General features: G+C 37.5%; 1 protein-coding gene across 6 annotated transcripts in view; it reads left to right on the top strand.

Annotated features, from left to right (window-relative positions):
- Positions 1-14,025, top strand: part of LOC594236 (cadherin-23) — a 154,448-nt gene that overhangs the window by 13,976 nt on the left and 126,447 nt on the right. For all 6 annotated transcript variants that reach the window (XM_030979823.1, XM_030979822.1, XM_030979819.1 and 3 more), the window contains exons 2-10: positions 3,558-3,637; positions 4,574-4,693; positions 5,423-5,785; positions 8,014-8,127; positions 8,877-9,308; positions 9,706-10,122; positions 11,043-11,248; positions 11,909-12,140; positions 13,547-13,689. In XM_030979823.1, coding sequence (XP_030835683.1) covers positions 3,565-3,637; positions 4,574-4,693; positions 5,423-5,785; positions 8,014-8,127; positions 8,877-9,308; positions 9,706-10,122; positions 11,043-11,248; positions 11,909-12,140; positions 13,547-13,689 — 2,100 coding nt within the window. In that variant the 5' untranslated portion in view covers positions 3,558-3,564. The remainder of the gene's footprint in view (positions 1-3,557; positions 3,638-4,573; positions 4,694-5,422; positions 5,786-8,013; positions 8,128-8,876; positions 9,309-9,705; positions 10,123-11,042; positions 11,249-11,908; positions 12,141-13,546; positions 13,690-14,025) is intronic.

Raw genomic sequence — 14,025 nt, 5'->3', positions numbered from 1 at the left:
TATTTACCGCGAAATGGTCTCGAAATACACGTTGTATACACCAATCAACTTAAACAACCATGGTAATACAGATGTAGTCGACTCTATGGTTTTCAACACGCAAAGGCTATGATACAGTGTAATTATATGTGCGTCCAATCATGAATATCTTCATAATCGTATGATTTATGTCATAAACTGCATAAACGGTTTACCAGAAACTAGCACTGTTAATAATCATCGACTCTACATAATGTGGTGCCATGTTAAAGATGATTGTAGACCCAGTATTGTATGAAAGCAGACGCGGTGGTGCAAAGTGTTTTTGACAAATGACTGAGGCAAATAATTTCCGGGTAGCTATACCTACCCTCTTAAAAAAATATGACACCCCAGGTCCCCCCCCCCCCCTCTTCCATGCCATTATAAACAGGTTACTTACATGTTGTGCTGATTTTATGGATAGCTTTTGAATATAGCTCAAATTTTCCATGCATGCATGTCTTTTATATTCTGTCGGTATTATTCTGTGCGTGTTTTCGTTACAAGAAATCTAGCCTTTGCCCCTTTCTTTCACAAGATCCTCTCTCAAACCAGTCCAAATATCAAACGCCGTATTTGATTAGCAGGTGCTTCACTTCTATTTTTATTGACACGTTCAATGTTAAATATGTAGAAATACAATTTAAAGTTGTTTGCGAGCATCTTCTCCAGTCTTCTCATCCCATATACACTGCGCCTAGAAACAAATTATTAGGCGCATTATAAATGTGAGCTATTATCATTATTAATTATTTGGAAGCATAATATTTTAACCCATTTCCTACTGAAAAAAGAAAGAAAACTCCAATGATCTAGAAAGCGAAGAGAATTACTGTAAGGAAACGGGCACTCAACCACGTAAAAGATTTAGTAGACTGCTTTGCTTTTCAATGGATATGTTAACAATTTTGAGAGGGAGGTTGATATAATTTTGTATAGCTCATGTTAAATTGTGATCAAGAGTGTATTTGATACACCCAAATGTAGATAATTTCCCATCAAATTTTAGTATCTCACGTGCTGTCCCCTGGTCTTGTCCGCCGTCGATCAAATGGGTTGTTTTACTTAAACGTATTCAAACATTTTTATTTTCATAATCATTTAATTATCAAAACAACAAAAATGAAAGCACCTTATGTTAAGATCCTCAATAGTTACATGCATGTATAAAACACGCATCAGTTTTGTTTGCATACATTACAGGTACACCGAAGTAAGTACAATTCTCGAGAGCACAACGAGGAACCAGTTATGACTCTTATTACTTCTTTTGGATGAAATGCCTTTCAGGGTTGAATACTCTATTAAAAGCGTAATTGGACAAAATGATAAATGTACGTAGCCCCCTATCATTATAGGCAATGAAAAGGCTTCTGCGTCGCCCGCGTGCTACATAAATCCCTGTATTTCTTTTCTTTGCTTTTCCTTGAATAGGACCGAGTCTTTCAAAAGGTCTCGAATAACTTTGCAAAGTCTGCGCCATTATTCGGTCAATCTTTTAACCCCGCACGTTTGCTTCCTGAAGAATAACCATGCAAGTCATATGAATTCTTTTTGAAAAAAAAAGCAGTGATACCTTTAGAAACAAAAATTCAACCATGTGAGTTTCTTTCTTCTAATTGTGGACACACACGCAATCTGCATTTGAGCAAGATGTGAATGAGACTGGCGAATAAGAACAAAAATTAGAAAAGCGGAGAATATTCGCCTGATTTTTGTTTTCCCTACGCGTTCCTATTTTCCATCTATGATCTTCTCTTTTTGTCTATAATTAATGTGGCTAGAGAGAGAGAGAGAAAGAGAGAGAGACGGGTAGAGTGAGTGGTGTATGTGTGTGTGTGAGAAGGAGAGAGAGAGAGAGAGAGAGAGAAAGAAAGAGACAATACAATCTATACATATTAGCTGCTTTTAATTAACTATCATGTTGCACTGGCAAAATTTCACCAATGGGAAGGGAAGAGGGCCAAGTACTTTTGCCCGAATATTACTTTTCCAGTAACTAAATCTCCTTTTAAAATGTATTGATATATGACTTCATTATCAAAATTATACTAAGTAAGGAGTAAATATAGAACTCCCAAATATGATGTGATGACTGCACTAATATAGTTCAGTTTGCTCTCAACCATCAATCGTAACCCGACGAAAAATCCATTGCATTCCGAACAATCTCAACTTTTTATAATTAAAGATGGGCTCAACATATTCTAAAACATGAATTTGGAGGTATCAAGTCATCCTCAACCATGACTTCCTCAATCAAATACCGTTCGGTCTAACACTCAACTGAAAGAAAAATAAAAGAGGTCAAGTTGATTTGTTTAATGGAAGAAATAGAGACCCTTTTCACCTATAGTGTCATGTGTGGGTTACAGCATAATAGCAAATAGCCTTGGTTGTTAACATATTCTTTGGACACAACACAACAAACTTCAAAAATGAAGTAAATTACTCCATATACCTTATCACTATGATATCAAACCCCAAAAATATCTGACATTGAAGAGTAATATTTTCTTTTTGAATAAAATGGCGTTGCGTGTAATTCATATTCAACCAAATGTCGAGAAAGGTCAATTAGGACAATGGCACCAACCACTCAATATTATTTTTTGATAGAGTGTCTCTGTTTTGTCACCGAGTTCCTCTTTTCTGCACGTTCTTGACAGTCCGATTGTGAGTTTAGGAAAAAGAGGCGTTGGTACGTAGTCTCAGATATTCAGTCTTACTCGCAGATTCATTTGGAAACATCTTTAACAAGACAGCTTTGTACACCAATTAAAAAACGTCCTATTGACACGTTCATAGTAACTGAAATAGCATCCATGTTGATTCGTAATATTTATCTTTTGAATGACTGTCTAAATGTATTTTAACGCTTTCTTTTTGCCAAGGTATTATTTAGAAACTAGTTTATCAGACTATTCGAAGTTTAAAAGGCAGGAGAGCCTGAAACGTTTAAACTGAAAAATAATATTCACATCAGTACAATCAGGAGAGGTGATAGAGGTCTAAGCTGGTAGCACACTCAGTCCTACTTCTGGAGCTAAGTGCATTGATACCGGGAATTACTCTGGAATTATGGAACGTTGCCTCCATCTTGGAAAATAATTTGACTCAATAATAATTTTCTTTGATTTGGTATTCTTTCACGGTAAGTAAGATGTTTGTAAATTATGATTGGAGGTTCCGGAGTTTATCAAAATAATGCATGGATATTGGTCAACATAATCTCTCAAATTCACTGTGTCCTCTTGAATCTGTATCGCCCTTTTCTCTTTCTCTCTCTGTAATATGTTTTCTATTCGCTATTCATCCATTCACCCTCTTCATTTTTCTCCTCATATCCATCTCATTGAGAAAATAAACTTGTTCATGACAAACTTTCACGTGAATTCACATAAATTCACAGCAATCTATCGTGCATGTCCGCATGATACAAGACAGCTAAACATCGAATAGCATTTGTAAATGCTCCAATACAAATTTCCAGATTTTCATCTTACAATGTTCTTTTATTTATTTCTATCTTGCAGTTACAAGATGGGGCGTGTCTTACAGTGGCTTTGTATTTTCAGCGTACTTTTGGCGTTTATTACAGCAATAGATGCACAAGGTGAGTAAAGAAACAAAAACCAAAAAAAGAGAGTAAATGTTGTACTATTAACGCACCCTCCTCTATAAAACAGACCTATCTATGCTATTTATGTCTATTAATGAATGTAATTATTATGGGGATGTATTGAAGCATTATCTGCCTATTTCAAGTTTGTTAAATTTTATTGTGATGATACTTGTTTTCATATATCGCGATAAGAAGCTTTTAAACTCCGTTAAAATCTTGAAAATAAAACTATAGTCTTGCTAGTAGGCAGGCTTACTGAATGAATCATCGTGTAGAATATTTCAAACATACCTTTACAATCTCCGAATTAAAGAGATTATTTTGTGTCATTTAAAACGACCTGCGATGATAACTTTAATTTGAGTTAACGAGACTGAAAATAGTGGTCTCGCAGAGTGTGGGCCATGGTTCAACTTGGTTTCGTTTATCCTTTACGATTATACAACAGTTTATGCTCGCCAGATCCATCATATTTATCAATGTATATAACTTTTGTTTGTAAAGCGTCCTGAAAACACATTATGGGTTGAATTGCTCTATATAAAATCGTTATATATATATATATATTATTTTTTTTAATTATTTGTATTATTATCATTATTATCAATATTATTATTTTTATTCAGATGTTGTTATTATTATTATTATTATTATTATTATTATTATTATTATTATTATTATTATTATTATTATCATCATCATTATTATTATTATTATTATTATTATTATTATTATTATTGTTTTTTGCATGATTATCATAATTATAATTATTATTATCAGTTATTATTACCACTACTATTAATGTTACTCTTACTATTATTATTATTATTACTATAACTTTGGTTATTACCATTATTATCATTATCATTATTTTCATTATCACCATCATTATATTTTCAAAACATTTTTTTTTGTTACTCCTAACAGGGTGTCAAAACAACCCCTGTCAAAATGGTGCGCGATGCGAGCCCGCCATCTTGTTACCCGGATATGTTTGCCTGTGTTCACTGCAATGGATAGGAAGAAACTGTGACTTCAACGTTGATAGTAAGTTATTATAACTACACTGTTACCCATAAAGTTGGAATCCCATTTTCAAAATTTTTTGTCATGAAATGTTTGTGACAGTAATCCACTTCGGAGATAGCACTTGTACAAATGATCCCCGAATATCCACGGATGTTTTACATATGGAGACGTCCCACTTTGTGTATTTTAGAATAGTCACTGCATGGATGTCCTTCATGAATACCTTTTGCAGACTGGATTCAACCCACAGAGATGTAATACGGGCGGATATCTAGCAGTTGTGTATCTGGGGATCGGGGGGGGGGGGAATGCCAACAATAATAATCATTTTGTTTGTGTACATGTATAAACATGACGTATGGAATTGTGGATCTAAAGGAGGAGAGGGGGAGGCAGGCTGCATTGTAGATTGCTAAATACGCCTCTGTCAGGGGCTTTTGGATAAAAGTATCCAAATATTTTAACATATCAGTGCTAAAGCTAGGATAATAAAATCCAAAGTTTCTTGAAAGCGCAATAGGGACATTATCTCTTAATGTGAGATGTACTTTACTAGGACGGTTTGCTATTAGTATTATTAGTCAACTGGAATAAGCTCGATCGGAACTACTTTGGGAAAAATCAACTCAAGTGCATTTTCAAAATGTCAAAAGCTGACGTACATAAACAATGAAATTGCCTAAATTAGTTACGATTGAATACATGTTAACATTATTTTACCTTTTCTCACCTAATAAACCATGGCAGATATACCGAGACGTGGCCCTAGCCCCGTTACGTGCAGTCAGACATACTTCGGCACCACAGGTCTCCTTACCTCCCCCAATTGGCCGGATCGGGCAGGAATCAACGAGCTCTGTTTATACTCGATCCGGATCCCAACAGCTACCAGAATCGATATAAACTTGAATTTCTTCATAAGTGAATTTCGAAAGGACGACCTCTACTATACAACAGGCCCAGATTTTGATATCAATGATAATAATTTCGGCTTCAACGGGAATCAGACCCGACTTGGGATTTACAGCTTTGAGACCAACCAGATGACGTTTGTGTGGGAATCAGATTTCAATATTCACAGCGAAGGGTTCAACATAACGTATAGCATCGGTGAGTTTTTTTTTAAAATTTGGTCTATTTTTTAAATTTTAAATGGGTACTCAAAATCGTATTTATATGCAAAGTACAGGTTTATGAACTAAATGGAAATATGAAAATTCGAAAATGTTGTAGCATCGGTGAGTTTTTTTTGTAGACAGACTCAGGAGCCGCAGAGCATTTTGGAAATTGTGTGAGTGTGGGTTGATTATGTGTAATGTGTAGGCGTGTCTATGCGGGGTGCGTGTGCTACTAAAGCGTAAAGGTAATGAAGATGCACGTTTCTACGATTGACACGAATTTATTAAAGTGATGTACATTTTGTTACATTATCATAATGAAAGTGAATCTAACATGTAAACAAAAAATGACAGTACTAATTGTTCGTTTCCTCTATTTTTAGAGACTATTATGAAATTAACTACCCGTTAGGGCCTATAATTGAAAAGCATTGCTTTCACCATGGGTCCATTTATATTTCACTTTTCTTTTTATTCAGTCTCTTAGGTACTCACTTCCTGGTTGTTGTTTTGTGGTCTCTGCCAGTAATCTTCATGTTCATTTTGTACCATTTACTTTGTGGAATCATTGCAAAATATGAAATATATGTGAAATATGAAACAATAAGCTGAAACTGAAGCTGAATCAAAGAAATGACAGGGACGCTAAATCATTCATAAACTTTGACTTCGTCTTTGGAAAGCTTGTATCTGATTGGATGAAAGTTTTGCATGGCCTTCCCTTTTGCGGAATCGGTGTGGTGCGCATGCGTGAAAATAATGTTGATCCGAAAAGATCTGGCGGCTGCTGACTCGTGTTCAAAGCGTTGATTTTTAGCGTTGCGATGGATTTCAAAATCAATATTTATGATGATAGCTAGATAAACCAGTTCCTTAACTCACTGAGTAAGTAGAATAGTATTTGAAACTTCTGTTGTTGGTGACATTTCTAAAATGACCGAGTAGTGAAAGTGAATTTACTGATTGTAGTCCCACATATATATTTTCACGCGTGTCTTGTAATGGATGCCGCGTGCCGCGTATGCGGAACCCACTCCAGCAACACATGAGTCGGTGCTAAATGCGTATTGCCCTCTCGCGCTACGTGCTGAGAGGCAGGAATTAACAATTGGGAGAAACTAAGGCGCTAGTTCAGAAGTCTATCCAAACTGTGACCCTCAACTCTGGCGTGGAGATACCCTACTTAAACGTACCCAAAATGAAGTAAATGAAGTATTCATCAAAATGTCTAAATAAAGGTCATGATTTAAAAGTCGATATGTTTGTATTTGTTACCTGTTTTGTGTCAATTTTCTTATCTTTTTTGGAGTATTTTTCCTAAAAAACAAATACTTATAATATGCACATTCTCTTAGGATTCACGGCGAACTGCAGTACAGTACAATTGCATACCATACCGACGGTGGGGTGCACGTAAACTAAGATTACAATCGCTAACTTAACACACGCGCGCGCCCGCACCCGACTGTCATATTCAGCTATGTTACGCCATTTTCTAATTTTATGATGTTTTTTCAAAAACGGTGCGTCATCCACGAATGACTGAAATCCCCAGTCTAGCTAGGTGAAAGCAATGATACTTTGTTTTTGCCAACTGCCAAGAGAGCAAAAAAGAATTAAAGTAGTTCAAGCGCTGTGGTGTGCTGATGACAATGCTTTGTAAATATTTACTGGCTACATAAATATATCCTAATGATGATGATGGTGATACTGATGGTGAAGATGATAATGGTGAAAATGATTATAATAATAATAACCCTTGTAGGGCGACGGCAATATCATCACTGTGTTTGTCTGTATGTCAGTATTTATCGTTATAGTGACCCCGTCACAAGCAGCGAAGTGCCAAGGAATCTAATCTCCTTCTCCCATGTATTATGTCAATTTAATTTTGTATTCATTTGATAACGAGGAGAAAATATATATCTCTTGAATTCGAATCTGTATCTGAATCACCCAAATATGTAATACAGCTTAATTTGTTAGATATTGCTGTACAACTTGCTATGAGGCTCTTTCAAAATGGAAAAAAAATATATGTATACTTTTATATAAACCTGATACAAAAGCATTGGATTTCATCAAATAATAGAACAAAAATGGTTGAAAATATGGAAGAAGAAAAGAAAGATAACGAATTGAGATTCAACTATAGTTGTCACAGGTTCTATCTTTTGCCACACTTATTTGCCATGAGTATTATTTCTCCTATCTTTTTAGACTCCAACCCTTGCATCAACAATCTGTGTCGAAATGGTGCCATCTGCGTACCTAGCGGAATTACCTATACCTGCCAATGTCCAGTGCAGTTCAGTGGAGAGTTTTGCGGACAAGGTAATCATATTCAACTGGCTACATTTAAAGATAAGGATGAGTTCTCGTCAAGCAACATCACTGAGAAAACCACTCTCTAGAAGCAATGGCAAAAGTTAATCATGGGGAACATGAGAATTTGTGTATGTTAAATGGGTCTGAAATTCAATTTTGCTGAAAGTCACATGCACTGCGCACAGAAATGTGTATGGACTAGACACACATGTGGCATAATGATTTGGTCCAAACTATTTCTCAGAATATTTTGAACATGAGGGTGTTTGAAAAGCAATCCTTTTCAAGGAACATTTCTAAACTAATATTCTTCCCACCATGCATAAAAAGAATGAATATCCTCAATATATTACAATATATACAACAAACTTATAGATTTTCTCCTAATATACAGGATAATACAATAACTAAATAATTGAAATCAGTTCAAATGCGCAATAAAAATGAATGAATGCTGCCTGACTTCTGTGGCAGGCTTTTTGATACTTTTCAAGCATAATGAATAGATTAATGAATGTTTTGTGGGTCCCTTCCCATTCTTTTGGTGGATAGATTAAATCGATTGCCGAGTGAGTAGAATATCAAAATGATAATTTTTTGTCAGACATTATTTAAAACTACACATCACACACATTACCCGTTGCTAAATGCTATGTACATATATTTGTTTGAAGTGTTTATCACATTACTTGTTTAACAAACTCTAAAGGTGTTGATAAAATCTAATTAATGAATGTCTTCTTTCCTGATCACAGCGGTTGTACTGGTGGAAAATACACTTCCATTCCTGGCGGCAGGTGCCCATGTTGTCGAGGGAAGAGAGACTCAAACAGTTTCATTTAACCTCCGGTTCGAACCCTCTGCGCTGTCGGTCGGAAATGTGATCGGAAGTGGGCTGTGGCGTGTGGATACATTCTTGAGCAGTAGCCCTACGGGCGCTGGTTCACGACTGGACGAGAACCAAATAGTCCTCAACGTTCAGCAGGGCCAGGTCTCGTGGGTGCCGCCGACCCCTTCGCAGATCAATAATCTCCAGGGACAATTTTTAGTCGGACAGGCGGTGTGCTCACAAATGAATTACCTGTGTGCAACAATTGGGCGTGGTGCCAATCCTTCGGTTGACTTCGCTCTTACTGGTGACCCTAATGAACAGGCCCTGGTTGGATGCGCAGCTGTCCCATGCGTGGGTATGTATCTTATTGCCAACAGTAGTTAGATTATAGCCTGCTAGGATTTTTCTTTTTATAACATGGACCAGATTTATGCATGGTGAACATTATTATGAATCAATGCTGTGATTATTACGGTGACAATGTGACATTGATGGATATGTTGTCAATTATTACAAACAATCAAACTCGACTGTTCAAAGTAGTCAATAAGATGGGGGACGATACGGCCTGTAGAATTAAAATTTGGATCAAGGCTGTAGAGAAATCACCAAGTCACCATGAAGCGACATACATTTGTAAAACTGAAAATGGACAATAAGAAAATGATACATGTGGTTAAGGTTAATGTGAGATCAACAAAGTTCTGTGATAAAAAAGCTCAAATTCTAACTTTTTTGTTTCTTTCGTTCAGGAGTGGAAATCTTCTCCACCCGTTTGGCAATTAATTCTGGGGGTACCTTGCGTGAGGGATTCCCTAACCAGAATATTGGCTTTGACATAACCATGTCCCCGAGGGTTACCGCGGGAAGCGTGTCTGGCTCCAATCTTTGGAAAGTGACAGTCTTCGGCAGCACCAACCCCAATGGAGCGGGTACCAGGGTTGGTGAGACCCAGGTGAATCTCAATCAGTTCCAAGCAGGGGCAGATGTGATCCTAGGCCAGGATACTGTCCTTCAGGGGATCAGTGCGCAGTGGAACCTGAACTCGGGAACCAGATGTGCCGAGATCCCCTACTTTTGCGCTCTGGTGGAAAAAAACGATAACCCCAGCCCAGATTTCTTCTTGTCTGAGCCACCGCAGGTTGCATGCCAGCCGATCACATGCAGAGGTAAACTCTCAATTGTACATTTTCAACACCAACATGCTAAAGAATTTCCTGAAAACGTACAACTATAAAATACTTTTGTATGTTTTTCAAGGAAAGCAGGGTTCACCTTATAGAATCTTACTCTTAATCCTCTTATCTAGAAGCATTTTTAAAGGATTATCACAGTGAATTTATGCTGACAATTTTCAGAAGGCAACAATGATCTCCATCTTGTATTTGTATGGGGTCACACTTGACCCTCCAACTTTTATTTGATTCTGTAGCTGCAATTAACATTATAGGAAAATAGACAATTCAGGAAATAGGAATAGTTTTATAATAGGGTGATTCCCTCCAATGCATCTTTAACCACATATCCCTTTAAAAAAAAAAATTGTCCAAAAATGTAGAATTTCTTGCTACAACCATCAAATAATGTTACTTTCTGGTATCCCTACCATTTGCAGTTATCGTCATAATCAAGAGATTCTTAATTCTAAGATGAAATGTTTGAATAAATGTCACATCTAGGACTGAATATCCAGTAGACAAAGTTGTTATATAGCTTTGAACCCTCACCTTGATTAGTGTCCAGCTCCGTCTTCAAAGTGTGAGGAAAGTGATATGATATGGAGCATTGATATTGTTTAGGACCAGGAGCAATAATAGATTTTGGGGATAAAATGCTATCTTGCTATGGATAGCTTCATACGGTTCTAGGACACCTACCCCCTGGACAACCACCCCTAGGATAACCACTAGGACAACTACCCCCCCCCCCCCCAGACATCTACCCCCTAAGACAACCATCCTCCAGGACAACTCCCCCTGGACAAATATCCTAGGGGGTAGTTGTCCTTTTTTTTTGTATATTCCTTTATGAGGCAGAATTATACAATGTTTGAAACCTGATCTTTGACCCTTGTTCATGTGCACACCAGGTGTGGAAGTCACGTCCACGTCCATTTCCGTAACCAGTGGCAACCCCATCGTGGAACGAAGGAACTCGCATCAGGTGACCTTTAACCTCAACATCGGCACCAATCCGGAGGGTGGCAGAGTGATAGGAAACAACCTGTGGGCAGTCGATCTTTATTACAGCACAAGTGACATTTCAGGAATTGGCGTTTCTTCTCCCAGCTCATCGGTAAGTTACGTTTCATCATCACAAAGCATCGTTAACTTATGATGGTGTAAACTACGTTTCCAAAATATACGATAAAATAAAGACGATATTGTGCTTTACATTTTTGTGTCTTCTCCAACAAAGAAAATTTTGTATGTGTAGGGGCCTTTGTGAGGCAAAGTTGCCTTTTTCTCACTTCCCCTTGCTATTATGCAGCATCCTTAGCAGCATCCATTTATGCCTGGGTGGAGAGTGGCAAATGCAGATTGATGTCTTGTCAAATGACGTTAGTGCCGGGCTGAGATTTGAACCCACAACCGTTGGATTGAAAGTCAATTGAAAAGAACCCACTATATCTCAATAGCTCCACGAACATGATGTACTCGGTACAAAGCATTTTTATCTCTAATGCGTACATTGCTCCTCTCCAGCCAGGTGCTAAATGGGTACCCAATAGGATGCAAGGGTCAATTTGATTGGATTGTGTGCCCCCATAAAAAGGCGACCAGCTGGAATGCTCCTAAGGGAGTGGAGAATGTACACTGTAATGTGGGGAATAGTAATTAAATCCAGTAGCTGGGGTAATAACAGTATTGCAAGCGCTTTGGTCAGTTGTAAATTGTCGAGCTCTGTGTAAGAAACAGTTATCTTTATTATTATTACTCTTTGGTACTTTGTCAGGTTGTCCTGACACCCTTCCAGTCGGGAACGGACATCATTTCGCCTGGTCTTACAACCACGCTGCAGGGACTCTCCGGAACTGTTGACCTGTCGTCAACGATGTGCAGAAACGCCCAATATGTATGCGCCATCCTCTCGCGAAACCCAGCGTCTAACCCGCTTTTCTCACTTTCACCGTCTCCTGGTTTAGACGAAAGTGTGATGACATCATGTGCTCCAGTCCAGTGTCAAGGCAAGTGTGGCCTCACTTTTTATATTACTCACTCCTAGACCCTAATCATATGATACTTAAATGTATTATCGTTACCATTTTAAAACCAAATTCAGCTTGTAGGGCTCGTGCTCCACTGTTTTAAATCATTGCCAAACGAAATGAAGAGTATGGGACGCCATGGTGAATTTCAGTGGTGGTTTATTTGTTATATAAATGAATTAAACAGAAACCCCCTAGACTAAGTGTCACACGGGTAAGAAATACTACGTCATCAGTCTGTATAGCCTACATGTGTAGCTTTGTAGCGTGGTGTATATAAGGACCCCCACCTCATCGGCCGTATAAATAGTGCAACACAAACAGGCTACATTGACGGCTTTATACTTAAGCGTGTCGGATGGTGTAGAGTGAAACAACCAGCTTCGCTTAAAGCAAGTGGACGAATGTACGTTATATAAAATGCCCATCAGGTCCTTGCCTGACATAGCGCACGTCCAGAAGGACTACTTTTCGAGCATGAATGCACATCCTTCTGGACTAAGTATAATAATCAATTTTAGAAAAAAGAACAATAAAACATACATGAGAAGGTATCATAATTTCACTGTGTACATTTAACTTTACCCACAAACAATTTATAGATAAATAATCAAGGGACTACTTTGTCCTTTAATAACGTAAGTACACCAGACCCACGTGACCATTAAAGTCATTAGGCTTCGGGTCTGACACATATGTTTAAATTAGGTACACCCAAACTGCTGTAAGGTGTTCTTTTAATTTTTTTGGTACTGGTATTTATTTTCCATATCACAATATTAAAAACAATACAAAGAAAATGCATGTACATAGTAAAATCAATAGTATAGTGAATGGCTGGATAATCCATTCAGCTTTGTTAGTATAAACAAAACTGTTCTTCCCTGGGGTCCAGAAATTAAGATATCAACAGTTATTATACAACATAAACTACTATAATTTGAATACATATAAAACCTAAAACATATTAGAGAAGCATAAACACCCCCCCCCCCCATCCCAAGCATGTTCCATTACAGATCAGAGCAAAACTGATTCAATTGGAGTTATTTTGTAATACCTTTTTCTTGGATTATTGCCTTGAGATAAAAACTGATTCAATTGGAGTTATTTTGTAATACCTTTTTCTTGGATTATTGCCTTGAGATCACAAACTGGGGCAAGACAAGTCTTTGGTCTTAGGGTGTCCCATATGTTTACGAGTATTTTGGTGTAATAAACATAAATTGGTCTTAAACCTGCCAGTTTACTTCATGTATGATCTTAGCTTCTAGTGAGGCTATAAACTTAATACAATGATAAGTCATAGTTACGTTTTTTTGTTAACACATGGGGCAGAATAGATTTGAATTGTTTTATAATGCATTCCCTCATGTATTTTGCAGGAGTTATCATCAATAATGTAGACTACACTCTTCGGAGCAGTCAACCCCTCCAAGCCAGCACTTCCAACAACGTCCTCACCTTTGACTTTGTGGCCAATTCTCTGCCCTCTGCAGCCAGCGTCAGTGGTCAAAACCTGTGGCAGGTAAGCAAATCCAAATCAGTATGAAATAAATATGTGTGATGTCCCATCTGTATAGCCAAAAATAGATGTGTCCCATACGTAACAGGTGAATACATTGAAAGTATTTTTTAGTGATATTTGGGCAGGTCTGGATTTCATTATCCCCTCTTTCTTCTGTTAATTGAGAGCTGATTTGATGAGCTAACCACCTGTCAGTGACCATGCAGGGAGGTCTAATCCCTCCTGGCCAAACTAGTGCAGATGGGCTTTATTATATCCATGAGGTCAAGTTAGTGGGAGCTAGTAAATAAGCATGCACACACATATATATATGTATATACACTGTTGCTAATATAG

This window comes from Strongylocentrotus purpuratus, unplaced genomic scaffold, assembly GCF_000002235.5.
Source record: "Strongylocentrotus purpuratus isolate Spur 01 unplaced genomic scaffold, Spur_5.0 spur5_scaffold_10, whole genome shotgun sequence".
Classification (NCBI taxonomy): domain Eukaryota; kingdom Metazoa; phylum Echinodermata; class Echinoidea; order Camarodonta; family Strongylocentrotidae; genus Strongylocentrotus; species Strongylocentrotus purpuratus.
This window is presented reverse-complemented; position numbering and strand designations above follow the sequence as displayed.